Here is a 27,811-nt window from a genome sequence, read left to right as displayed (position 1 = left end):
TTCATATTCTAAGCTGATTTCGGGTCCCACTCGATACAGTTAAAGCGTGGACCGTGGGCCCTACTCAGCGATATTTCTCGATTGTGAAACATGAAAATCGTGGCAAGTTTCAGGGTTCCAGAAGGCCACGGGATAAGTGATAAGTGATTGACTGTCACTGGTTTTATAGCCAAAAAGAATGATACAAGATGTATTTATTTATGTTTTAAGTCGAGAGTATAATAATAAGGCTGTGCTTCGTTGCAGCGCGCAATTTTATTTGCACTAGTATAAATGTATGGGAATGTAAATGAAAAAAAAATGTAAAATTTGGTTTAATTTTGTTTTAGATTTTACTTTATTCTAATTTAGGTTTTATTTTACTTCACTTGTACTGTAATCAAACAAATAAGATAAAGTTAAAAAAAATGAATTAAAATTTACACCCAAAACATATGCACTACTATAGTTTGCATCAGTGCAAATTTAACCAAACACAGCCTAAAGGAAAAATCTATGATGCGGAAAACATATTGTATGTTTGTATGGAAAGAGTTTTGAACAATCAAAACCCATCCATGAATTCTGATAAATAACACCTATTTTTCTACCATGTTTATGATTTCAGGTTATTGATTAGTTGTTTTTCCAATTAATACTTAGATTGTATTTGGTTCCAGTGCAAATTTATTTGCACTAGTATAAATGCATGGGAGTGCAAATGTAACAAATGCAAATTATTGTTTAATTTTGTTTTGAGTTTTACTGTATTCTATTTCATATCATAATTTAATCCACTTGTAATTGTACTTCAATTAAACAAAATAAGCTAAAAATTGAATAAAAATAGGTCAGAATTTATACTCAAATCATTTTGCACTGCCATGATTTTGCATTAGTGCAAATTTATTTGCATTGCAACCAAGCACAACCTTATGTGCATCCAGGAAAATAATTGAATAAGTGTTTATTCTAAAAAATAAGTCAGTTCTAGAGAAGTTAAAATTTTTGGCTTGTTTTTAAACTTTTTTTTCAATAAATGTTTGTTGCATTTAAAAAATAAGTCAGTTCCAGAGAAGTTAAAATTTTTGGCTTGTTCTTAAACTTTTTTTTCAATAAATGTTTGTTGCATTTTTGGCCCACTTTAATCCGCCACATAATTTTTAAAATACTTATAATACTCCGTTTAAAAGAAACATTTTTTTTGGCCAAGTGTTTATTAATAAGTACTTATTTTCAATGTTTTTGAATCGTTGTTGAATTGGATGGTCAAACCGTTCGGCCCAAGAGTCGATTAGGCAACCAGTTCCATTTTACCCCAAACTTGATCTTTGGTTAAAAATAATTGAATTGATCGATAACCTAGTCAGTCAAACTGTTGATCCATTCAATGGTTTAGTTGGAATGGGCCACCCATTCAAATTGAAGGAATCGAACCGTCAACCTAGAAACCAATGCCCATAATGGTTTAGGTTTTGGGTTGGTTTTTAAAACTTGCTTATTTTATAAATTCAAACGGGGCTTAATACTATTGCACCTATCGGTGTATACCTTTTCTGATAGTTTAATAAAAATAATAAAAGAAAAATCTCCTCAATCCTCATAATTCATCTGAATTCTTTCTTCTAATTAACAAAAATTGAATTCAAATCAGCCCTCCACAAGACTGCCCCCCACAACGTCCCACAACACATCTCCGCCATGTATTGAGAACATCTCCTGATGATAGTATCAGAAATGATGATGCCATCATCTAGAGATATTCCCAATATATGATGGGGATGTGCTGTGGGACGTTGTGGGGAGCATTCTTGTGGGTGGCTGATTTGATCTCACAAAAAATGGCTATGATTCATGTTCACAATATATTCAGTCATACACAACTATTTTGGTGGTAGTGTTGTCAATGAGTTAGTCTGGTCCACGGTAGTGTGTACCCAATTCCCAATTCCAAACCATAAAAAAAAAGGTGTAGAGTCAATTATCAATCAGGTCATACCTAATTATAATTAACAGCTCTTTTTGACAATAAATTTGAACATCATAATAATATCATAATATTATAAATAAAATGTAAAACAAAAAGTATTAGATTAAAGGTCCATTTTGTTCATGGTCAGAGTTGGAATCAAAATCCTTTGGAATTGGAATTGCCTATTTCTATAATCTATTTGGTTCAGACAACAATGGAAATGGGAATGGGAATTGGAATCAACAAGAATATAATTTCATCCTCAAGGGAGGGGCATGAAATGGCCATTCCCTCAAATGGGGGAATGCCATTCCAGCAGAAATGGGAATGTGATTCCGACTCCACCCAACCAAACAGTTTGAATCAGAATAGTCCATTCCAATCTCAGATCCCTATTCCCGCAAACTAAACAAGGCCTAAGGATATCTTTGACTAGGGATGCGAGATGGATCATATTGGATTCAAATTAAGGCTCAGTTAGGAAGGAGTACAAATACAAATATGTAGAGTGCAAAACCTTGTATTTTGTATGTATTTATGCATTACATATTTGTATTTATATTCTTGCCAAGGCTTAGTTTGATGAGTACAAATGCAAATATGTAGAATTAAAAAGGCTCGATTTGGAATGAATACAAATACAAACATGTACAGTACAAATACATACAAACAAGAATACAAAATATAAGGTTTTGTGCTCTACGTTTTTGTGTTTGTACTCCTTTCAAATGGAACCTAAGATCCATTCAAATCCATCCAATATAAAATGCATACAAAATGATTTGAAAAATGCATAAGATTTGATTGGATTTTTCTAGATCAGATAGGGGTTTATTCGAATTCGGTATGATTTTTTTAAAATAGGTCCTATTTTATGATCCCAAACCAGTTCGAAAAAATCCAATAGGGTGTTTTGAATTTGGTAAAATGGGATTGAATTCAAATTCAGTTTGGATCATATCGGCCAATTTGCACTCTAATCTTTGTAACATGCTAACATACACGTAACGGAAGAGTACGTGGCTATTTTCTGCGAGCGATAGTTGAGTTGGCCAATGATGCCATGTGGCTATCTCCGCGGCCCCCTCCTCTCATGCCACGTGTAACGGAAGAGAGCGACTAAGGAGTGTTCCACATGGACAAGGAAGCGAACTTCATTGGGGAAGAGAAAAACCTCCCAAAGACCTTGGCGAACACTCTCATCTCGACAACCCTGAATGCCCTATCCATATGGGACACGGACGCCCAACTATAAATAGGTACTCCCCATTTAAGGTAAGGGACTTTTGGGAACCACACTATTTGAATATCTTTTTGCACTATCTCTTTGGCTTAGACCAACGCTATCTCAACTTGCTCGTTTTGGCCACATCCGTCTCTATCCTATTAACTTGAGTGTCGGAGTATCTACCTGGGGAGCAACTCCTTGGGCCTCTAACTCTTATTTTGGTTGCAGATCTCAGTGTGCGGCTTCGTCCTTCTACCTCAGTCTCGTCTAGTTGGCAGGACTATCTGACTACGTCTTCAGTTTGGAATACCTTGGATCGAACAACATCACTAAGATACATTCAAGTATATCCAATATAAAATGCATACAAAATGATTTGAAATAATGCATTAGATTGGATTGGATTTTTACATGTCAGATAGGGATTATTCGAATTTGGTATGAACTTTTGAAACATGTCCTATTTGTTGATCCCAACCCAATTCGAAAAGAAAAATCCAATAGGGGTGTTTTGAATTTGGTAAAATGGGATTGAATTCGAATTCAATTTGGATCATATCGGCCAGTTTGCACTCTAATCTTTATACCACTAGGGTCTTCCAATTCACATCAATCAAAATTGGTCATATGTTCTTTTTTCAGATTTATGTGGAATGATACCTATCTCCTAGATGGATAAATAACTTTTCCACCTGAGGGGAAAGTTGCCAACACTTGAATGAGACAAAAAAATGTCCCTTTTAATAATGAATTTTTATGACTAAAATAGTCATTACCTTATTTACATGAAAAATAAAAGAATACGAGTAAATGCACTTATCCGGATAAATGTTTCACAGAAAAAACTTATCCAAATAACTATATTTACCTGAATAAATAATTTATCAAAAAGAAAACAGGGCCATAATGCAAACTTAGATCATAATTGTATGGTTTGGTTCAGTTCAGTTGAATTTGCCCGAGGGGTTTGGAGAGAGCTGCCCCTCTTGTATGACTCATAGGGAATGGGTCAGGTCGGGTTTCAGACAGACCGTACTAGCTTTGAAATGATTATTGTTAACCAAAATTATTTTATCTATTATCCATGAAATATATCTTTCATTGATACAGAATATAATAACAATAATATATCTTTCATTGATACAGAATATAATAACAATTACAAAAAAATACTAGAAAACTAAAAAACCTTTGTATGCCATTAACAAAGTAGTCAATTCGGGTCTGAATTCGTTTGGAATAAGCAACTACAACCAACCCGATTATTATTGAGGACAAAATGATAGAACCACCGGTGTAACTGATTTGGTTTAGTTCAGTGGGTCAAGCAGAACCGACCCATTGACAGTTGAATGTGGATCTGCTCCTTATATAATGCATCTTACAGCCCTATTTTACAATCTTCTATACTTTATGTTATTATTTATGAAGAGATATTCTCAATCCACGGTGGAATGGGGCTGTGAGGTGTCCTTTCTTTGTGAGGAACACATCCCAATTAGTTATATTAATAATATTAGCAGTCTATTTGATTACCGGAAAAAAAAGGTAGTGACTTATATAGTTGTAAAGATCTACATTAATAAGAACCATATACATCACTCCTAAGAAATAGGGCCAAAAGCCTAACCTAAGCCCATCTAAGTTGTATCCCTAGTGAGAGCGATCTATTGCAATTTGAATTTTAATAGATTAGAAGGATTACGGACAAAATCAATAATAACATAGGTAGAAGTGGTAAAAGACAACATGAATGCTCATAATATGGCACTATACTGAACCAATGAGGATCTGAAGCAATAAAAGACAATGTGAACGCTCATGTAGCCAACCCTATATAGTAGGGACAAGTCTTAGATGATGATGAATTCAATGCATAAAAAAATGTATTGCATTGATTTGCCTCCATGTTAGCTAAGGTGGGCCCTTCATCGAGAAGTTTATGGCGTTTTGCTCATTTGTAAAGTTACCATTTAAATATGGTACAAAAGGGGATGATGGGGTGAAGTTACAATTTTGTATTTATCATTTCACATTTGACTTCTCATGTATTCCAATCGAGCTTTCTACCTCAACCAATAAACCAAAGAGCTTATTTGAGTCCCAATTTGTTTTGTTATTCTCGTATTTCTTTCTTTCTTTATTTTTTTTAATGTGGTTCAGTACAACATTGCATTTGGAAGGATTACAAATATTTTTTTTTCTAAAGTTCAGTTTGAAAGGAGTATAAATATAAATATGTAGAGTGCAAAATTTTGTTGTATGCATTTGTATTGTACATATTTGTATTGGCATATTTTCAAAGTGAGATAGATAAAAATTAATAAATTAAAAAGATAATAAGTGATGGTGCAATTAAGATGGTGTTCGGAATTGTAGTCATTTCCTTGATGGCCCATTTTGGTCCATGTCATGGGATGACCTTAGCGTTTTGTATGTTGTGAATGAGACTAGTTCATAATATATCGTGGATCAGCCCCATCCACAACTTAATATCTCATTCACACATATTTTTCGTGGTTGAATTTGACCCCCATTGTTTTGAGAATATAATAATGATAAGATACATAACTCTTTACCCTATTATACTAGTCATGACCTTTTTCGACCCCCCAAAAAAAAAAGTCATGACCCTACAATATCATCGTTGAAGCTCTTCCACTGCCTGAAGCTCTCCTCTACCATTATGCTCCACTACAAGAGGAAGAAGATGATTCTTCCCTACCACTTGTCTTGCAATAATTTATTATTTTGTTTTTTTTTAAATATTTTATTATGAATGTTTTTTTTTCAAACTGTAAAACTTAGACATTTATAATCAAATATGTAGATTATTTCATAAACAACATATAAGATATATGGAATAAAAAAGTGTGGAATGGACTATTTCATACCACACTTATAGAATGCTGTTGTTGATATGAATTGAATCAGTCCACAATTTTATACCAGCTTGGACTGTGGTATAGTATGGACCAATCCACACCCACCAATTTATCATCCACACTACATAACATTCCATTAAGGAAAATTTTCATATACAACTAGGGGTCATGGACTTTCCCCCCCAAAAAATATCAATGGGGATCTCCCATTTTTTCATAAATGTATTAAATATTATTTTCATTTATATTTGTTTTTATTTAAAACGAAATTGACAAAGTGCATTTCTAATTTTCTTTTATTGTTAAATTTAATTTATTTAATATTTTTTTTCACTTTGATTTCCAAACACTTGAGAAAGAATATACATGACAAATTTTTAATTTTATTTTTCAATTGATAAAATATTTAGTAATAAAAATTGGATTTTTTTCGGATTTGTGTTGTTCTCTCATTTTCTTTAATGAAGTTTTTTTTACCAAAAAAAAACTATTGGGCATGCTAAAACTAAACGCAATAATAAAAAAACAAAATTAGAAATTAGAAAAACGGATAAACGGCGTTAACGCCGTTAAGGCGTGTGAGTGGCCCGCCATGGAGGGCTGGCTGTTCGTTAATCTTTACGGACTGTGCTAACTCACCAACTCTCACACCAAACCGCCAATTTAACGGAATTTTCTGCTCGTTCCCTCTCTCCAAAAACACGCGCATACACTCACTATCTCACTGGCCAGGCACCAATATAAAAACCCTAAACTTCCTTTTTTCTCTTTTTTAACTTTTATTTTTTACATTAACCCTCTCAGTTCTCCCGCACTGCTGGTGTGGTGCGTGGTCTGGTATCTACTCTACCCTGCTCTCCATTGTTATTTCGAGGGTTTCTGAGTTTCTAGGGTTTCGACGAATTTCTCCATGAACGAATGATTAGGGTATTTTTTTGGAGAGAAATGCGTCTCCATTTCTGTTCTATCTTCATCTGTCTGGTGTTCTTCATTGGAGTTCTAGGTTCCTCCGAAGATGAAGTTCGATCTCTACTGGAATTCAAAAAAGGAATCAAGTATGATCCACTTGACCGTGTACTGAAATCATGGGACCGGTCTTCAGTGTTAGCTAACGGCTGCCCTCAGAACTGGCACGGAATCTCGTGCGACGACTCAGGCTCGGTTGCTGGTATTGCTCTTGATGGATTGGGTTTGAGTGGAGATTTGAAGTTCAACACCTTGAGTGGATTGAGAATGCTGAGAAATCTTAGCCTATCGGGGAATTTCTTCACCGGCCGGCTTGTGCCCGCAATGGGAGCTATAGCTTCTTTGCAGCGTTTGGATCTGTCGGGAAATCGGTTCTATGGGCCGATCCCAGCTAGGATTAATGACCTATGGGGATTGAATTATCTGAATCTGTCGTCAAATAATTTCACGGGCGGGTTCCCCAGCGGAATTAGAAACCTTCAACAACTGAGAGTCTTGGATTTGCATTCCAATGGGCTTTGGGCGGACATTGGAGGCGTGTTGTCTGAGCTTCGGAATGTTGAACACGTTGATTTGAGCAATAACATGTTCTATGGGGGGCTTTCTTTGGGTTCAGATAACATTTCTAGCTTGGCGCAAACTGTCCGTTATGTGAATTTGAGTCACAATAGATTGAATGGGAATTTCTTTTTGGATGAAGCGGTCAGGTTGTTTAATAACTTGGAAGTTTTGGACCTCGGTAACAATCAGCTAGCTGGCGAGCTTCCTTCCTTTGGCTCTTTACCTCATCTTCGAGTTTTACGGCTTGGAAACAATCAGCTATATGGATCTATACCGGAGGAGCTTCTTGAGAGCTTGATTCCGTTGGAAGAACTGGATCTCAGCCTCAATGGCTTTTCAGGTAAAGCGTTTAGAGGAAAACGAGAAAAAAGTACAGATTCTGCTTTTAAGTGCATAAGCTTGTTTCATTAGCAGACCACTTTTTGTTCTGCAGCCTTCTGTCGTACATTCTTGCATCAAATATGGTCGTTCCATATTCTCTAACATAAAATGTAATGTAACAGTTACTGTAAAAATAATTGTGGTGAACTGTGAGTAATCTGCTAACAAATTTATAAGCTTGATCTGTCATATGTGGTTGCCTTATCATCCATCTTACAATTGCACTAGCTTTTTGATTTTCTTTTGTTCTTATATTCCCCAAAAATGGATGATACGGGATTACTGGTCTACTACATCATTACATATGCTATGAAATTATTATGGGCTTTTAAACCAGTGGAGTTTTCTTAACAAATCCAAAGATTAGAAACAAAATGAGCAGTACATAAATAACATATTCCAGCATGCACCATTATGCAGTCAAGGTGCATCTGATTTGATGGTAGTGGGACATGTGACAAAGTTAACTGAAGAAAGCAAATTTTCATTCAGGGGTATAGTGATATCCTCGATGATTTCAAGGATATAAAATAGAGAAGTTTCATACTAATGATTAGTGATAGACATCTTAGAAAGAAAACAATTGAAGAACTAAGAGTGGAATATCCCCACCTTATTCCTCAGATTGCCTGTTGATACTTCATATTATTGGCTTCGTAATGGACAGTGAAAACATAGGCAAGCTAGCTTTTGTATTTCAATCTTTGCTTGAATAACAATCCTGTGTGCTCTGTTATGGACCTTATGGTGTGACTTTTACTGATATTGCTAATTCATTAGTTACATTTTGGACCACATATAATGAAGACAGGAAATATAAAACCTGACTGAAGGTGCATGGTTGCCTGGTCATAGAGAAGGACTTCCTTGATTCTTATATTGTTGAGGAGCACAATTATAAAAAAAAAGTTGAGGAGTACTCTGTTATCCTCTTTGAAATTTTATTTTAAGATAATTATCTGCTATTTATCTCTGCCGGATAATTTATCTCTCAACTCAATTACTTAATGTCCTAGGTGATCGACCTATTTAGATGCCTGTTATATTTGACAGGAAGTTACTGATATTTCCAGATCTATTTCTTCCTTTTAGTTATGACATTTGAAGAATTGTATTAGTAGCCTTCTAACAGTCTTGAATGTTAAGTAAAGAGTAGGTAGTTGAGATGGCCTAATATTGAGCAATGAAGGACATGAAGGACATTGATGCCAGACCTGTTCATGGGCTTAGCTCAATCCAGGCTTGGGCCGGGTTTTACCACTTATTAACAGTGTTGTCATAATGCTGTTAGTGAGCTGTTTGAAAGCTACCCCATGTTAGTTTTATGTTATTTCTTATTAGAATGTCAGACAAGGGTATAGATGTAATTTCGTCATTTTATTTTGATTCTCTGTTATAAATAAAGAAGAGGCCATCAGCCCATCTTTTTGGCTCCCAATCTTTCTTATTCCTCTTCTATTCTATTCTACTCTCTCTCTCTCTCTCTCTCTCTCTCTCTCTCTCTTCAATTCTGTTAACAGATTGAGTGCTCCATCTGAATATTTTTTCTTGTTCTCTTGGATCGAAACACAAGTACAAGTAATTGTTTTAGTCTGAGATACTTATAGGACTCTCTGTTTTATCTTTTCACTTGGTCGTATGCCAAGAAAACCCAGAAAACTGGTACTGTGGGGTCTGAATTGGTGCTGTATTGTGTTCGTCCAAACTAAGTGACCAGATCAACTATTGGAAGGAGAGCAAAAAACCATGGATATTATTCTGGTGGCACTTCAATGCTGTGACCTGCTATTGGAAGAGCAAAAAACTAAGTGGCCAGTATTGTGAAGGAGTTGTGTGGCTTCTTCTAGTATGGGTGTGCTGTTCCCTTGTTGACCTATGAGGTATATTGACTATTAGTGGGTAGGGATTTTTTTTTTTTTGGCTGCAGTGTGTGTTGTTGGTGTTCCAGCAGAGTTTTTTGGAATTTCTAGCAGTACCTTGACCATGAGTGTTTGATTGTTTTTTTTTTTTTTTTTTTGTTTCAGTTTTATTCTTTAGTACTTGTAGAACCAATGGCAACTGATGAATCATCCGCTTCTGGAGTTGCTCTGTCCCAAGGTACATTTGGTGTTGGGATTGAAAGTATGGCTTTCCCTATTCCCATCACACATTTAAATGGGTTAAATTATTTGGAATGGTCTATAGGCATCAAGCTTTATGTTACAACAAGGGGAAAGACTGGATATATTAATGGGAAGGTGAAAGAACCTAAAAGTGGGACTGCTGAATATGGTAGATGGGACTAGGAGAACAATATGGTGATGTCCTGGCTCCTTGTAGCTATGCAACCTGAAATGAGGAAGAACTTCATGTGGGCATGCACCTAATGAGATACGGGAGCAAGCAAAATCGACCCACTCTAAGCAAAGTCATTATGCCAAGATTTATCAATTACAAGCTGAGTCCTCAACCTATAAACAAGCAGACTGCAGTCTGTCAGCCTACCATCAGCCCTTACATTTGTTTGGAAGGAATTGGACATTTGGACCATTACCAGGCCATTTAATGGAAGAATGACGAAGATGCTAAGTCATATAAGAAGTTAGTTTCTCACAAGGTTTAAAATGTCGATGTCGATTGAAATGTCGCTTACCAAAATATAGGACATATGTCGGAAATGTCAAGGGGAAATATTGTAAAAATTAGAGACATTGTGGAAATATTATGAAATATGTGGAAATATGCAAAGATATTTTGTAAAATGATAAAAGAAGCATTAATACATATTTCTAGACTATTATCTTATTCCCAACCATTATATAAAGCTAAGAAACTAAGATCAATAACAAATTAGTAAATGACGACTTACTGATTTATTATGCATTTTGATATTTTTACAAGGTTATCTGATATTTTCTTTTCTTAATTTTAATTCTGATTTATTATAAATTCTAATATATTTATTTCACACTAGTAAATAGAAATACATTTATTCTGATTTTTTAAATATTAAAGTTATAATACATTATGTTTTATTATAAATTTAATAAACTGATTCTCCTTTTTGTAGTATTAAGATTATGATAAATTCTTTTTTCTTATAAAACTTAATGAATTTATTATGATTTTTAATACTAAATTTATAATAAATTATGATTTAGTATAAAGTTTATTAAATTTATTATGATTTTTTATATTCAATGTAGAATATGATTTATTATAAAATTCAATAAACATTTTCTGATTTTAATAAATATTTTAAAAAATACTAACTAGTTAATATTTAATTACTTGAAAAATATTTTATGTTTTATATTATAAAGTAATTAATTTATTCTTTTGTTTTTATATTTTGTTAATTCTTTTTTTATAAATATTTTATTTGAAATATTAAATAGAAATTATTAATGGAATAATCTTTATTAGTATACTGTATTATATTTATATAATATACTAATATATTATGTTTTTAATGTACATTAGTCGATATCCTGTCGACATAATAGGAAAAACTGTATTTTTTTTTGGTTATTTGGACCGATTTGGTCGACATTTCCGAAATATAGGGAATGTCGACCGACATAATGTAATTTTTATATTACCATCCATTTTCATGTCGGTGAGCCTCGACATCGACATATGTTGGGCGACATTAGCGACACTTGGCGACATTTGAAACCATGGTTTCTCTGTAGTGAGCTTTTGCCTTATTGGGACTAAATCTTGTGTATGAACCCCTTAAAGTTTGGATTTTGGGGAGTAGTGAGCTACCTTCAGTCCAAGAGGTGTATGCCTTGGTTTAGTCTGAGGAGAGTAGGCACAACGTGATGGTTACGACTAAGGGGGAGCAACATATTGCATTAGATGCAAAAGGTGGTAACAATGTGATGAAGAAAGGGGATAACAAGAAGTATGATGATAAGGACAAGTTGTGGTGTACACATTGCCAATGTCCTTTACACACTCATGATACTTTGTTGGGACCTCATTGGAAAGCCGCAGTGGGCACAAAAAAACCAGGACCAAAGAAGTATAGTGCAGCTAACATGGCAACCCGGGATTCTTAGGGTAGTAGTGTGCCTATTGGTACTACTCAAGAGCATCATACTAGGTCTGACCCCAAGGAGTATATCATTAACTCCTCTTCTGATCATCTGGAGTCTTATGGTGGGGCTTTACACCAGATGGACAATGCAACTAGTAGTACCCCTCTACTTCATTTGTGTCTACATTAGATAATGTTACCCTTGCTTTTCATGTAACCATTGATTCCCTTTGGATTATTGATTCAGGGGCCTCCAATCACATGATTGGCAAGTCCAACCTTTTTCAGTTCTATAGTCCTTTGTTTGGAAGGGATAAAGTGAGGCTTGCAGATGGATTATTCTCTTCCATAGCAGGTTAGGGATCAATATCCCTTCCTCCTGGCCTTGTCCTTAATAATGTGTTGCATGTCCCAAATCTTCCTCTCAATTTACTATGCATTAGTAGTACTACGAACTCCCAGAATTGTAGTGTAACCTTCTTTCTTAGTTCTTGTGTTTTTTCAAGACTTAACCTTAGAGAGAACGATTGGTAAAGGAAGCATGGTAAAAGGCCTTTATATTCTCGAGAATAAGGTTGGTTTCTTGGCATCAAAATTTGAGTCAAATGGTCAATCGAGTCATTAAAATAGGAATTAGGTGTTTTATGGCAAAATTGTTTGGGTCATGCGTCCTTCGAGTAGGGGTGAGCATTATTTGGTTAAAACAAAAAACCGAACCAAAAATTTTGGTTTCGGTTTTTTGGTTATTTTGGTTTTGTAAAATTTCGGTTTCTGTTTTGGTTTTTAGGTTTAGAAATCCAGTTAACAAAAAAAAACCGAATTAACCGAACTTTATTATCTATAATATATATTAACATGTAATACATATATAATATGTATAAAATATATTGTACTATATTATGTATTAAAATATATAATTTATTATATACATTGTATAATATATATTTTTAACTTTAGTCGCCGATACCTTTAGTAGACTCCTCTCAGAAGCGGATAGAGCTGCATCTATAAGAGGGTGGAGAATAGGTAGAGTAGAGTTTCAGTTACCCATGTCCAATTTGCAGATGACATAATAATCTTTTGCGGAGGTTGTGATTTGATGGAGGTAAGGAATCTGAGGGATTTAATAATTCATTTTGAGAGGGCCCCAAATTTGAAGGTAAATTTTGAGAAGAGCTGTGTTGTGGGAGTTAATTTGAATAGAGAGGAGATGGAGTCTATACCAGCCTTGTTAGAATGCACTTGCTCTCAGTGGCCGCTATCCTACCTAGGACTTCCTCTAGGTGCAAATCCAAAGGAAACTAGGTTTTGGAACCCGGAGGTGGAAAAATTCGAAAAAAGATTGGCAGCTTGGAAGAGAAGCTATATTTCTGTGGGTGGTAGAGTTACTCTGATTAAAACAACTTTAGCCAACTTGCCATTATATTTTTTGTCAGTCTTTAGAATTCCTAAAAGGGAGGCAAAGAAGTTGGAAAAACTGATGAGGGGCTTCTTATGGGAGCCTGAAGAAGAGAAAAAAGATCACTTGATTAGGTGGGAGGTGGTGAGTCGGAGTAAAAAAGGAGGCCTAGGCTTAGGGAATGTGGTGAGTAAGAATGAGGCTCTTTTAGGTAAGTGCCTTTGGAGGTGGCCCTTGGAGAGGGAGAGGTTGTGGCATGAAGTAGTGAAAAGTATCCATGGCTGTTCTGAATCAGGTTGGGATGTGGGGGCATCTCGAAGGGCTTTGCTCACAACACCTTGGAAGGCAATCTCTGGCATTCTCCCTAAATTCCTCAGTTTTGTAAGGTACGATGCTTGTTCTGGAAACTCCATTCTTTTTTGGGAAGATACTTGGGTGAGCACTCAACCCCTGAAAGACCGTTTCCCTTCTCTCTATTCCATCTCCCTCTTTAAAAAGAAACCCATTTCTTGGTTCCTTCCCCCCCCGGTTTGCCCTTTGGCTTTAAATTGGGATTTTGGGTTTTGAAGAGGGTTAAAGGATGAAGAGTTTCTTTGTGTGTTAGAGCTATTGCTTCTAGAGTCGGTGTGTTTGGACCCCACTAACCTGGATAAAAGAGTCTAGGCCCTAACCTTGGTTGGCTCATTCACTTGCGCATCTTTCTTCAAAGCCCTTTGCTCTAACCCTTCCTTTCAGGTCTTCTCTGATAAAGAAGTTTGGTCAAGGCCAATACCCCCCAAATTAGCGGTGTTCCGTTGGGAAGCCTATTGTGGTAAGATCAATACTGTGGAAAACTTGCAAAAGAAGAAACCTTTTATGTGCCTGTCCCCCAATTGGTGCTTTATGTGTAAAGTGAAGGGTAAGGACTGCAACCATTTGCTGATATCGTGCTCCTTTGCTGCCAGTATTTGGAACTGGGTTGTTTCCTTATTTGGGTGCAGGTGGAACTTGCCCTCTGAAGTAAAGCTGCTGTTCACTCCGGCTTCTCTTGGGAGATTGACAAAAAGAGGTAAGCTAATGTGGAAATGTATCAGAGCTGCTACTTTGTGGATTTTATGGGAAGAGAGAAATGCTAGAATATTTCAAGAAAAGGAAATAAGTCTTGCTGAAATCAAGGAATGCATATTGACAAGGACAATCTCATGGTTGAAATCTTCACAATTGTTGGTAGATTTCTCCTTTGATGACTTTAGGAGAAACTAGGGAGCAGTGGCTTCTATATTTTCCACTAAGAACAAATCACAAGTGGATTGGAAACCTCCACCGGATGGAGTGGTAAAATTGAATTTTGATGGCAGCTGCCAAGGTAACCCAGGGCCATCCGGAATTAGTGGGATTCCAAGAGACAAAGACAGCAATATGTTGTCTCTTTTTTCAGGACCAGTGGGTGAAGGTGATTCTGTAAGGGCAGAGTTACTAGCAGTGGTACAAGGTATATAGATGGCTAGTCAAATTGGAGTGAACAATTTGTTAGTAGAAGAGGATTCCAAGGTAGTAGTGGGCTGGATGAATAGCCCAGATACAACTTGCTAGGGCTATAGGGACTTGTTAAAGAAAGTTAAATGGATGACAAGAAATATGACTGTCAGATTTTAGTGGATCAGCAGATCAGCAAATGCAATGGCTGATTCTCTGGCCAAGCAAGGGGTGTCAAGGGGAGATCTGTTTTGGACTACTTTGTAATTTGTGTTTCAGGGCTTGGGCTTGTTTAGTGTATTTGATTCAGTCCTCGGGGGAGGTAACATCTTGTGCCTCTTCCTAGGCCGATAGTATTTTCTTATTTGAATTAATAAAATTTCTCTCATTTATAAAAAAACTATTTTTTAATATAATTTATATTAAAAAATATATTATATATTAAAATATACACTATAATATATTAAAATATATATAGTGTTGAAATTCGACTTTAACTAAAATAACCGGAAATCGAACTGAAAATTTCAGTTTTGGTTATTTTGGTTTTTCAATATTTCGATTTCGGTTTTGGTTTGGTTTTTCATTTAAAATTTTGGTTTATTTGGTTTGGTTTTAAACCTAATAAACCATTTGCTCACCCCTGCCTTTGAGTTATTGAAATATTTGTTCCTTTTGTTATTAAGTCATGTTCGGTGTCTACTAGGGCTGTTCACGGGTTGGGTTGGGTTGGTTTAATAGATTTTTTTTTCAACCGACCCGACTTGGTCGGGTTACTTAAAGAGCAAACCGAAACCAACATGCCATTAAGCAAAACCGACCCAAACATGAAGGGTCGGTTTGGCATTGTTTGTGAACAACCCTATATTTGGTGTAAAATTTCCTACTCAAAAAAGGAAAATAATCCTAAGACAAAAGTAATTCCCATTTAACTAATGTTTTATTGTTCTTTTATGTTAAAAATAAGTAACTAACTAGAAAGAATAAATTAGGATAAGGATTACCTAGTTAGGGAAAGACTAGGAGATTAGAAACTAACTAACTCGATTCGGGTTCGGTTTCAAAAATGAAAACCGGAACCAAACCGAAATATCGGTTTATCCCTTTTCACAACCCAAAACCGACCGGTGGTGAAGAAAAATTGACCAAATTGGGTTGGTTGGTTTGGCATTGTTTGTGAATAGCCACAATGTCTACTTTTCATTTTGGTATGAAGTTCCAAAAATTTTTAAGGATTTCCAATTGATGGTGTTTACTCAATTTCATGTGGAGGTTTAGATATTCCAATCAAATAATGCAAAATAATACTTTCATGGCAACCTAAATTTATTCTTTACCTCACATGGATCACTTCACCATAGTTCGTGTGCAAAAACTCCACAGCAAAACAGTGTTGCTGAAAGAAAACTCCACATAGTTTTGGATGGATGTTGTACTTTGTGCAACTTATGTTATCAACCGGATGCCCTCTAGTGTTGGATTATAAGGCCCCCATTAGCTTTTGTATCCTCAGTCTTGCTTGTTCTCCATTCCCATGAGATTCTTTGTTGCTGATCCTTTGTTCATGACTTGCCCTCCTCTCGTGGTAAGTTGGATCCCTGGTCTATTTCATGCATTTCCTTGGGTACGGGGTACCCCTTCTCTCAAAAGGACTATTGTTGCTTTGACCTAGTCACTCGTATATACTTTGTTTCTATGGATGTTTCCTTCTTTGAGTTTGAGCCATTCTACCTTGCTTCTCACTAGGGGGAGAGTTGTTTGGAAGAGAAGCAGGCCAATCAGGTTCATCCTTCTTTCCATTCTTGATCCCACTTCTTTTCATGTCTTCCTACGTAAGTGCCGTAGAGATTAACACTGTTTTAAAGATGTTGAGCTTCTGAATATTGTGCAACCAACACCATCAGACTCTTAGGAGGTGAGTCCATCTCAGCCAAGTACTATTATTCCTGTTTATTCTTATGTTCCTATTTCTGTTGATGATCGTACATGTGACCTTGACATTCCTATTGCAAAAAGAAAGGGTGTTAGGTCATGCACTACAAAATACCCCATTTCCCAGTATATGTCCTATGACCATGTTTCCACCTCATATCATGCCTTCTTATCTACCATTGACATTATTCCCATACCCAAAAGTGTTGTAGAGGCCTTAATACATCCTAAATGGACAGATGCTATGAAGGAGATTAATGCCTCCATAAAAATAAACATGTGGGAGTTGGTAGATCTTCCCAAAGAAAAAGGCCCAATAGGGTGCAAATGGGTGTTCTCAGTAAAGTATAGGGCTAGTGGACAGTGGAGAGGTATAAGGAAAGGTTGGTGGCAAAAGGGTATAAACAAGTTTATGGCATTGATTATGTTGAGATGTTTGCCCCAATGGCAAAAACGAATTCTTTCTGAGTACTTCTGTCATTTGCTACAAAAAAATGCATTGTTGAATGGTGTTTTATGGTTTAGCCACTGGGTTTCCATGCTAAGGTTAGTTAAGGCAAGGTGCTTACTGTTTAGGTTGAAGAAGTCCTTGTATGGCTTGAAATAGTCTCCTAGAGCTTGGTTTAGCAAGTTCCAAATGGCGGTTTAGCAGGTGGGTTTTAGATAGTGTCAGTTTGACCATGCCCTCTTTGTTAAGAGGAGTCTTGGACAGGTTACAATATTGATGGTATATGTAGATGCCATTATCACCATAGGTAACTAAGGATCTGATATACAAAAACTAAAAGAATTTTTAACCACCCAATTTGAAGTGAAAGATCTAGGACCCCTATGGTATTTCCTTGGAATTGAGGTTGCTTGCTCACAAAAGGGTATCTTTACTTCTCAAAGGAAATACATCATAGATCTCTTGAAAGACATTGAGAAAATGGGGCAAAGCCAGATGATTCCCCTATTGATGTTAACCAGTCCAGTGTTTAGAAAACTGGGTTGAACTGGCTGGTCGAACTGGTTGAATTGTGACCTGGGGCACTGATCGGTTCGGCCACACCCCAATAATAGGACTTGCTCAAAACCCGCTGAAAATGGGCTGACCAGCTGGTTTAATTGGAAAACCGGTGAACCGGTCCCGGTTTCATGAAATTGCTTGGGTCCATAAGTGAGATTTTAAAATGTTGTTAACAAGATTTGAACAAAAGACTTCTTATTTTCACAGATTACTTAATTACCACTAATCCACCTCTTTACTTGTGCTAATTAATGACTATTTATTGTACATATTACATTATTATGCACGCATTTTAAAGAAAATGCAAGTTAAAAGGCTTGAACCCTAGTTATTTGTTTTAAAAATTAAGAAGCTTACCATCCATCCACCATATTTAAGTACATTAAAAGTTGTAAAATGTATTATATATAGTATTTATGTGACCCGTAGTATATATATGTATATGCCATGTCATCATGGTTCGACCCCGGTTGAACCTCTGACCCGTGAACCTCTCCCTTCTCTGGTTCTATGCCCGATCCAGTTCTCTAAACATTGCTAAACACAGACTATTTGGTTGTGATGGAGAACCTTTAAAGGATGTGAAACTGTTTCAAAGGCTAGTGGGCAGATTGTTGTATTTCTCTATGACACACCTCGGTATTGCTTTTGTTGTTGGGGTTTTGGTCAGTTTATGCATTCCCCTAAAGTATCACGCTTGGAGGATGTTGTGAGGGTCCTTAGGTACTTGAAGAAGTATCCTGGAACTAGTTTGTTGTTTAAGAAGCACAACAACCTGAAGGTGGAGGTTTATACAAATGCAAACTGCACAGGTGCTATTGATGATAGAAAATCCACCAGTGGGTACTGTACCTTTGTGGGTGGGAACCTGGTAATGTAGAGGAACAAGAAACAGAATAGTTCAAAAACTTGTCTATTTTTTATCAGTGCAAACAGGTAGTAAGAAGTTATTCTGATAAAAAACATGTTTACAAGGAATTTTGCTTTGAAAAATAGAAGATGGGTATGAATTAATTCAATCAAGTTTTAGGTTCTCTACTTTGTCAGTTCTTTACTTCTTTTAATTTTTTTTAATGGAGACATGGTTTAAGGTCCCTGCTCGAAAACAATTTAGGCTATTGAAGATCTCTTACAGACTGTATTGAGTTTATTTACATTATAAGGGCCATCATACGTGGATTAATTGACTTTCAGGTTGAACTTGATTTTATCATCTTTGGCTTCTAGTGTACAAATGATACACTATTATTTCAGGTGCACATATGGCAGATATGGATCATGGATTAAATAAGGGTAAACTATCTTTTCTATATATATATTTAAATTTTTAGTATATCTTTTTTTTTTTTTTTAACTTTTTGGCAAGTTTATCAGAAACAGAAATAATTTAATGATTCACAATTACAAATGAAGATTCAACTCAATTTTCCTATGATTTATGTTATGACTACGATTTTCAGGTGTTGTGTGCATGTTTGGCTTCAACATTGGAAGTCAAACATAAATATAGTATGTAGAACTATAAAAAATTGCTCAATATAGTATGTAGAACTATATTGAGCAAATTAAATATAAATATGGCTCTGTATTTTGCTCAATTAAATATAGTATGTAGAACTATAAAAATTTGAATGGTCCCATATCTTTGCTTTATTGGTATTTTTCCTTGGCAACTGCTTTTACTTGAAGCTATGCCCGAAATATCTATTTTCTGAAAATATTATTTACACAGGTTCTGTTCATGGAATTAACTCCACCACTTTGAAAATTTTGAATCTCTCATCGAATATACTCTCTGGCTCATTGCCTTCTGCTCTTGGAACATGTGTGATGGTGGACTTGAGCAAAAACAATTTTTCTGGTGATATTTCTATTATGCAAGGTTGGGGAGATACTTTGGAGGTTATCAATTTGAGTTCAAATGCATTATCTGGAAGCTTTCCAAATCTGGCTAATCAATTTCAGAGATTGATTTCTATTATGATTTCAAGTAATTCTATCATAGGTGAACTACCTCCTGAATTCGGGACCTATCCAAGATTGTCTATAGTTGATTTTAGCTTCAATGAGCTTACTGGGCCTATTCCAAGTGGTTTCTTTACTTCTTTGACAATGACAAAATTGAACCTTTCAGGAAATAAGTTTAGAGGAACAATCCCTCTTCAAGGCTCACGCACAACTGAGTTATTGGTTCTACCTTCTTATTCACAGATGGAATCACTTGATCTCTCTTATAACTTATTGACAGGTTCATTGCCTTCTGAAATAGGTAACATGGAGAGGCTTAAGTTGCTAAATTTGTCAAGGAACACATTATCAGGAGAGATACCAAGTGCAATGAACAAGCTTAGTGGCTTAGAGTACCTTGACTTATCCAACAACAATTTTAAGGGTAAGATCCCTGATGGGCTTCCATCAAATCTAAAGGTTTTCAATGTATCCTATAATGATTTATCGGGACAAGTTCCTGACAATTTGGTAAATTTCCCTGTTACTTCTTTTCATCCTGGAAATGCCCTACTAATCTTCCCAAATGGCATGCCTTCAAAGAGTAATGGGCCCTTGGGTTTTAATGGTAGAGGCCAACGTCACAGTTCAAAGGCTAACATCAGAATAGCAATTATTGTTGCCTCTGTAGGCGTCACTGTGATGATTGTTTTTGTTTTATTCGCATATTATCGTTGGCAACTACAAGAATTTCCTAGGAGTGGATCAAGAGGCCAAATGACTGGCCGAGATATTAAACTTGGAAAATTTACACGCCCCTCGCTTTTCAAGTTCCACAAAAACATAGAACCCACTTCAACCTCAATGAGTTTTTCAAATGATCGACTGCTGACTTCAAATGCAAGGTCATTACCTGGGCAGAAAGAGCTTCTGACTGAAATTGCGGAGTGTGGTTTACCTGAGGGAAGAGAAACAGGCCCAGAATCTCTGATTCCTAACTTTCCAGATAATCATTCTGCAACCTCTGGTTTGAAGTCATCTCCGGGGTCCCCTCTATCTTCTTCACCCCATTTTGTTGAGGCATGTGAGCAACCTGTGATGTTAAATGTGTATTCACCAGATCGGTTGGCTGGAGAGCTGTACTTTCTGGATAGCTCACTAGTATTCACAGCTGAGGAGTTGTCTAGAGCCCCAGCAGAAGTCCTTGGTAGAAGCAGTCATGGAACTTTATACAAAGCTACCTTAGATAGTGGCCATATTTTGACTGTGAAGTGGTTGCGAGTAGGACTCGTCAGACATAAGAAAGAGTTTGCCAAGGAGGCAAAAAAGCTTGGATCTATTAGACATTCAAACATTGTCCCATTAAGAGCATATTACTGGGGCCCCAGGGAGCAAGAGAGGCTGGTTCTTGCAGATTACATCCATGGAGATAGCTTGGCTCTTCATCTCTATGGTAAGGGTTTCGAACAACTGATCTTTATGTTTCCACCTTAATATTATCATTGCATTGTGAACTATTTCTGCTTGGAGTTTGCAATTATATTGCTATACATTTGGTATGTAAGAGCCATGATCATTGCCTTCATACATCTATTTATCGGTAGTTGCTCCTTTTCATGAACTACTGTATATCAAGGATTAACTTTTCTATTTTTTTTTTATGGATAATAACTGAATACATGACTTGATAAGGCAAAAGCCCAAAAAGAACTCAAGCTTTGCTTATCCCAAACTGGGGTAAATTAAATTCCAGAAAAATCTTATTATTGGTAGACTAAAAGATTAACTCCTATTGCCACTTATAGGGTTATCATTGGATGAAGTATCATCCTTGCCTTATCCAAATAATTGTTAAGGGTATTGTTTGCTTTGCTCTCTTGATCGAGAGGCTTTGGGTCTGGTAATCTGGTTTCACCTCCCTTAGCCAAGCTTACAAATTTAGTCCTTTTTTTTTCCTGCTGAAATCTAACAATTTTATTTTATTTTTTTACCAGCAACAGAAATTACTTTCATTAGTTGAGAATTTAAATCAAATAACAATGCTTTTATTGTTAGAACTTCTATTACATGTTAATGGAAAACAGCTACTTCAAAAATAAAGCCCTTTGATCTGTTAGGTCTCTGTCATCATGTTCCATATGCAATTAGTGTCATCCTCTATTACGTTTGTTATTCACTTGGGCAGTTGGACCATCACATCTCTCTAACCATGCAGCATCTCATGAGTCTTGACCACTCAACTGAGCACCAAAGTAACCTGAATGATCTTTCTTTTTCAATAATAAGAACATGTTATTAAAGAATAAAAAGTAACCTTAGCAATCATAATGCCCATTACCATATTAATCTCTGGGAAAGGCAATAAAAGAGATGATTGCCACTCTCCACCCCTAAGGCATAGAACAAATGCATTTTTTTTTTGAGTTATTGCAATTTACTGGGCAATCTACTCTCAAAATCTTAATTCAACATGGAAATTGCACTCCTTAGAGAAAATTCCACCTTGGACAAGACTTGATAACTGCACATAAACTTGGCTAAGAACGATGTTGCCTACTTCTTTATGAATACAGAGAAGAAAGAACTGATCACTATAACTCCTTTCTTGCCCCATTTCCTCCCCTTCAGTCACTATAACTCCTTTCTTGCCCCATTTCCTCCCCTTCAGTCTTGGTATGTTCTGTCCTCACCTTACATCTCCAAGTTGTCTGGAAATTCTTCGATGTAAATATTTAGATTATGTCTAGGTAATGGGCTCAGTGAATCCTTTCTGCCCTAGTTGCATAGCATTCTAGAACTATAGTTGATTCTTTTCATACTACAGCTAGAGACCTGGAAATGTGGCCTTTTAGAGGAGTCTCTTCCAATTGTAAGTCACCTAGAAAATAATTGTCACTTTTCTCCCTTGAATCTTACACCCTTAGAAACTTTTCTAATTATTTTGAGATGGCTTTCCACGCCTCCAGATCTTCTACCCACAAGACACTACAGCCGCACATTGGCAACATCTCAGTTGTCATTCATGGGGAGATGTTCCTGATCCACGGATGTAATGTCTTTTTGAGAAAAAGGTACTTGTATTTAAACTTCAAAGAGGGAAGGATGTACACAAGAAGATGTGCGAGAGGGCCATGAAAAAACAAAAAAACACGGGCCCATACAATTAAAATGGCTGCATATTTGCACTATACAAGAAATCCCTTCCCAACCAAGATTTAGCTAATCTATCTGGCATGTGACTCATTCTCTTGGAATCCATCTGAAACTACAGTTCAAAGAAGAGTAAATGTCATGGATTTTGAGGGAGAGGGTGAGAGAGTTTCCAAGGGGCTGTTTCCCAATGCTTGGCCCATTTTATAGCCTTCTTGGAGTCTCCTTCTATAATTGTATCTCTGATCAGCTGCTGATTGGCAATCTGAAGCTGGTTTCAACATTAGCTGCATCTGTAGCTGTAGTAGGGCCACTAAAAGCTCAAAGCTGTTCCCCATCAACTTTGCTAATGATATCCCTAATACCAGCTGCAGTAAGGTCATCATGGTTTCTTCTAAAACTTCCATCAAACTGAAGGATATAATCTGTCTCCAGCCTGGGAGGTAGAGGTTGGCAGGTGAGAGGCCTGAATGGAGATGAATGCATCACTTCTAACCAGCTTCTTTGTGGGCAGCAGATCCCAGCTTGATTTCCACATGCATGATAAGTATGCAGATCCCCTTGTCCTGGTTGGATGCCAGGTCGGGGTCCAGTGGGGGAGGATCTAAATTCTATTGCTGTGCAAAGCCTCTTAAAACTGGAGCACTATTATGTTCTGGTGGCACTCTAGACTTTGGGGTATGTTCAAATTTGGCAATCTCAGATCTCAGTCTTTCCTTGCTCTTACAAGCTCTCGGTACTTGGATTAACATACAAGAGAATCAGGGTAGTGGTCATAAGAAAATGAAGATTAAACATTTAAGGGAAAAAGCATGAAGTGATGATCAAAATGAAATAGAGACTGGATACTGAATCTGCTGGTTTGTGTGTAGTTTTGTGATTCTAGGTTGACCCTTTCTTTTCTTGTTTTTTCATTAATTCTTCTTTTCTATAGCCTCCTCTGGTTCTATTTCTACAAGTATCTAAAGATAATTGAGACTTCCTTGCTCACAAGGGAAAAAACATGAAGTGATGGTTAAAATGAAATAGAGACTGGATACTGAATCTGCCGGTTTGTGTGTAGTTTTGTGATTCTAGGTTGACCCTTTCTTTTCTTGTTTTTTCATTAATTCTTCTTTTCTATAGCCTTCTCGGGTACTATTTCTACAAGCATCTAAGGATAATTGAGAGACTTCCTTGCTCACATCTATAGCCTCCTCTGGTACTATTCCTACAAGTATCTAAAGATAATTGAGAGACTTCCTTGCTCACAAGGAGAGGAAATTTCTTTACTGGTGCTATTACACCATTTCTTCAATATGACTATTGTCTAGGTTTATTGTGCACCATTGTTTGAGATTTATTTAGTTAATTTTTTTATCAACTGGTGTAATACTATTGTTATTGTTTCTCCTTGGGAAGAGAAACACAAACAGATTTAGGAAATGCCATTACTTGGGACAGTATATTTTGGAAATTTCTTGGAGGTTGCAGGTGGTAAAAAATGCCAAAAAATTCCTGCTTAAATCTTAGACATTTTCTGCTGACGTATCACAGAAGTGGCAATTGATATTCCATTGGTTAGCCCAAGGTGCTCTTAGGTAATTGTGGTACATTACTTGGGCTGGCTGACTTCATCACTTATATTCTTTCTGTATGGCTTTCGTAAGGGTTCCTCTCTCTTTCTCCCCCTCCTTTCCTTTCTTTAATACAAATACTGACCTTTCAAAATGTGTGCTCCTTCTTGGATAACCTTTTTCATAGAGAAAAATCATTCCTCCCTTCAATAGATGGCAAAAGCATATGCATCCAGAGATCGACTATATTTATATTTTGTAGTTTGCAATTAATATTACAGTGGACAACTTGAGCTCAGACTGACCCATCCTGCAATTTTACATGGGCTGGGCCTGGGTCCAAAGCTTTGGGCTTTTTATTTTTTGGGCTGGGCTTGGGCCTAGCCCGTAGCTATATCCCGAGTTCAGCCCAACCTTATTGAAATCCTAATTCAGCCCTAGCCTGATCTGACTATACACATGCATATGTGCATATATAGAGATACATATTTTCATGTCAAATTTCAATGTGGACAGGGCCTGGGTTGATCTTAAACCTGGCCCAGCCTGCCAAACTTGTGGGGAATCGGTGCATCTATAAGTTAATAAACTGAAGTGCAGTTGCTCTATTAATTAGACACAAGGGAACACAAATTTTTATTTTGTTTAGGTTTCAGTCATGTCAGAGCTAGAAGATGCATTTTCATACTTAGTGATCAGGGCTTTCATGATAAATTTTTTTTATCACCTTTAGTTTTCTTGACTTGGTTTAGCACTCGAACTTAAGGCTTAGTTTGGGAAGAGTACAAATACAAATATGTACGTTACAAGTACAAGGTTTTGAAATACAAATGTATAGTGCAAATACAAGGTTTAGTACTGTACATATTTGTATTTGTGCTCCTTCCAAACTGAGCCTAAATAACAAACGTATTCCTTTGTGGTAATTGAACTCAAATATGGTTGTTACCAATGGCATACATTGGCATTAGCAACGCTGTGGTTATGAACATGTTTTTTAATTTCTTTAAAATTTTAGTACTTTGCTGGAATTTTGTTGTTTTTTCTTCAGCAAAAAAGAAAAAAAAGAATTATGTATTTTAAACTTAATTTAAAGAACTGATAAATGAAATATCATGTACTTAAATCTTGGTACGAGTGTTCAGCTGTCCCTCCATGAAACTCCAATACCTAGATATTTTCTTAAATGACATGGGATTTTTCTTTTTGTCAGCAACAGTGGTCAAAAGTGAAAACCCTTTAGAATTCAGGCACTGTACAGCAACCCAAGGTTGACAACATGTGGCAATTAGACCATCCACCTTGCATGAGTATTTGCCATTATCATCGAAGTGCATCAGCTTTTTCTTAATGTGTAAAATTATCACTCCACCTTGCATGAAAGTTACTTGATGTCTGTATTTATGATTTTAGTTGAGACTATCTTTTAGGAAATTTTAAGTCTTCATTGACTCCATACTTCGTAGGAATTGTTTATATTTGATAAGATCTTTTTGTTCATAAATGAGACTCGAATCTCTTGCAGCAAAAAAAAAAAAAAAAAGGGACTCCAATCTGACATGTACAAATCTCTATCAATGTGCTTTGTAGAGACCACGCCACGAAGGTACTCTCCATTATCATTCAGCCAAAGAATAAAAATTGCAGTGGATGTTGCACGGTCGCTCTCTTACCTCCATGATAGAGGTTTGCCTCATGGTAACCTAAAGCCAACAAACATAGTCCTAGCAGGCCCTGATTTTACTGCTTGCCTCACGGACTATGGTCTCCACCGGTTAATGACACCTGCTGGGACTGCAGAGCAGATGTTAAATTTGGGAGCGCTTGGATACAGAGCGCCAGAGATTGCTTCTGCGGCAAAACCATTGCCAACATTTAAGGCTGATGTTTATGCATTTGGTGTGATACTTATGGAGTTGTTAACTAGAAGAAGTGCTGGCGACATAATTTCTGGCCAGTCAGGTGCTGTTGACCTCACAGATTGGGTTCGGCTATGTGCCCATGAAGGACGAGTAAACGAGTGCTTTGACAGAGACATTTCTGGTGGGGAAGAACAAACAAAAGCAATGGATGATTTGCTTGCCGTATCTCTCCGGTGTATTCTCCCTGTAAATGAGAGGCCTAACATCAGACAAGTCTTCGAGGATCTTTGTTCTATATCAGTTTGAAATTTGTGTATATGTATCTTGGAATTAATTTTGCATTCTGACTTCTATTTTTCTTTTCCTTTTCTTTGAGGGTTTCCAAGCCTTTCAAATGTGGGCTAATTTTCATTTTTTTTTTCTCCATGTAAAGGGATTATTGATCCATTGATTGATTGATATTGTTTGAGTTAGTTTGAGTGTTGTAATTCTTTGTCAAATGCCATTAATGAGATTGCTCAATCAAATGACACTAAAAAACTTTGAAAGGAGCTGTTTATCTTTTATTGTTCTAAATGCTGCATAAATTCCAATTAAACACCTTGGACGTTTGTTCCCTTCACGTGATGGAACAGTATACTGCAATTCTTTACTGGTGGAGAGAGTCCTTGTTTTTCAATCGTTAAGGATCCGTAGTTCAGTTTTAGACGGATTTTATAATGCACTTTATTTCATTCACGAAGTTCTTCAGAGGTCAAATGGTATTTTCACAAGTGAAACTTACCTGTGGTCTCCAACAGCTTTTGACCATCAAGGCAGCTCTAACAGAATATTTGAGAAATTCAAATAAGGGAGTTCGATGATATAGTATAGGTAAATGCACCCAAAAAACGGTTAGACTGAAATTAGTTAAACATGTCCATTGGTAGAAAGCACTTAGATTTAACATGGTTCAGCTTAATAGCCTACATCCAGGAAGAGAAAAAAAATATCCATTATGAGAATAAGATATACATGGCTGATCTCTCTATGATCCCACAACAAAATTTGTTATTCAAACCTAAACCATGCAACCAATAGCTTAAAAAAGCAAAATGCCCAATTATATCAAAATTATATATAGGCCCTCTTCCATCAGATTTAAACCCTTATTATCTTTAACACCCTCCCTAAAAGAAAACTCAAATACAACTAAGTACAATATATCACTCCACCTCTCAAACTCAAGATTGAGAAACCAACTTAACTTTGCAAGGATATTGAAACAATCTCCATGAAAGTTGATATATTGTTGAAGTAGCAAATATGAAAGTTGGGATGTTGAAGTAGCTTCTTAGAAACCAAAATTGGCTTTAAAATGCTATATGTGGTAACAATATAATATGAGCTAGTGTAAAAAAGTTAAGAGTAAAACCAAGCCATGATTTAGTAATCACCAAACTGAACCTAGACAATGAAAAAGCAACGTATGTCATACTAAAGAATTGAAGTTAACCATTGAAAAA

At 36.3% G+C, this 27,811-nt stretch overlaps 1 protein-coding gene across 4 annotated transcripts; it reads left to right on the top strand.

Moving 5' to 3' along the window:
• Positions 1-6,763: 6,763 nt before the first annotated feature.
• Positions 6,764-26,857, top strand: LOC148851417 (putative inactive receptor kinase At5g10020). 4 transcript variants are annotated; one of them, XM_088947737.1, is made up of 4 exons: positions 6,764-7,931; positions 19,046-19,084; positions 19,524-21,191; positions 25,970-26,857. In XM_088947737.1, exons 1-4 carry the CDS (start codon positions 6,983-6,985, stop codon positions 26,032-26,034), a joined length of 2,721 nt encoding a protein of 906 aa, XP_088803863.1. In that variant the 5' UTR covers positions 6,764-6,982; the 3' UTR covers positions 26,035-26,857. The 4 variants fall into 4 exon arrangements, with proteins under 4 accessions (XP_088803863.1, XP_088803864.1, XP_088803861.1 ...); XM_088947735.1 differs by having other exon boundaries at positions 6,769-7,931; positions 26,035-26,857; XM_088947738.1 differs by lacking the exon at positions 19,046-19,084 and having other exon boundaries at positions 6,765-7,931.
• The last annotated feature ends 954 nt before the right edge of the window (positions 26,858-27,811 follow it).

Source organism: Nelumbo lutea, chromosome 5 (assembly GCF_056320005.1).
Source record: "Nelumbo lutea isolate HS-2025 chromosome 5, American lotus-T2T, whole genome shotgun sequence".
Taxonomy (NCBI): domain Eukaryota; kingdom Viridiplantae; phylum Streptophyta; class Magnoliopsida; order Proteales; family Nelumbonaceae; genus Nelumbo; species Nelumbo lutea.
This window is presented reverse-complemented; position numbering and strand designations above follow the sequence as displayed.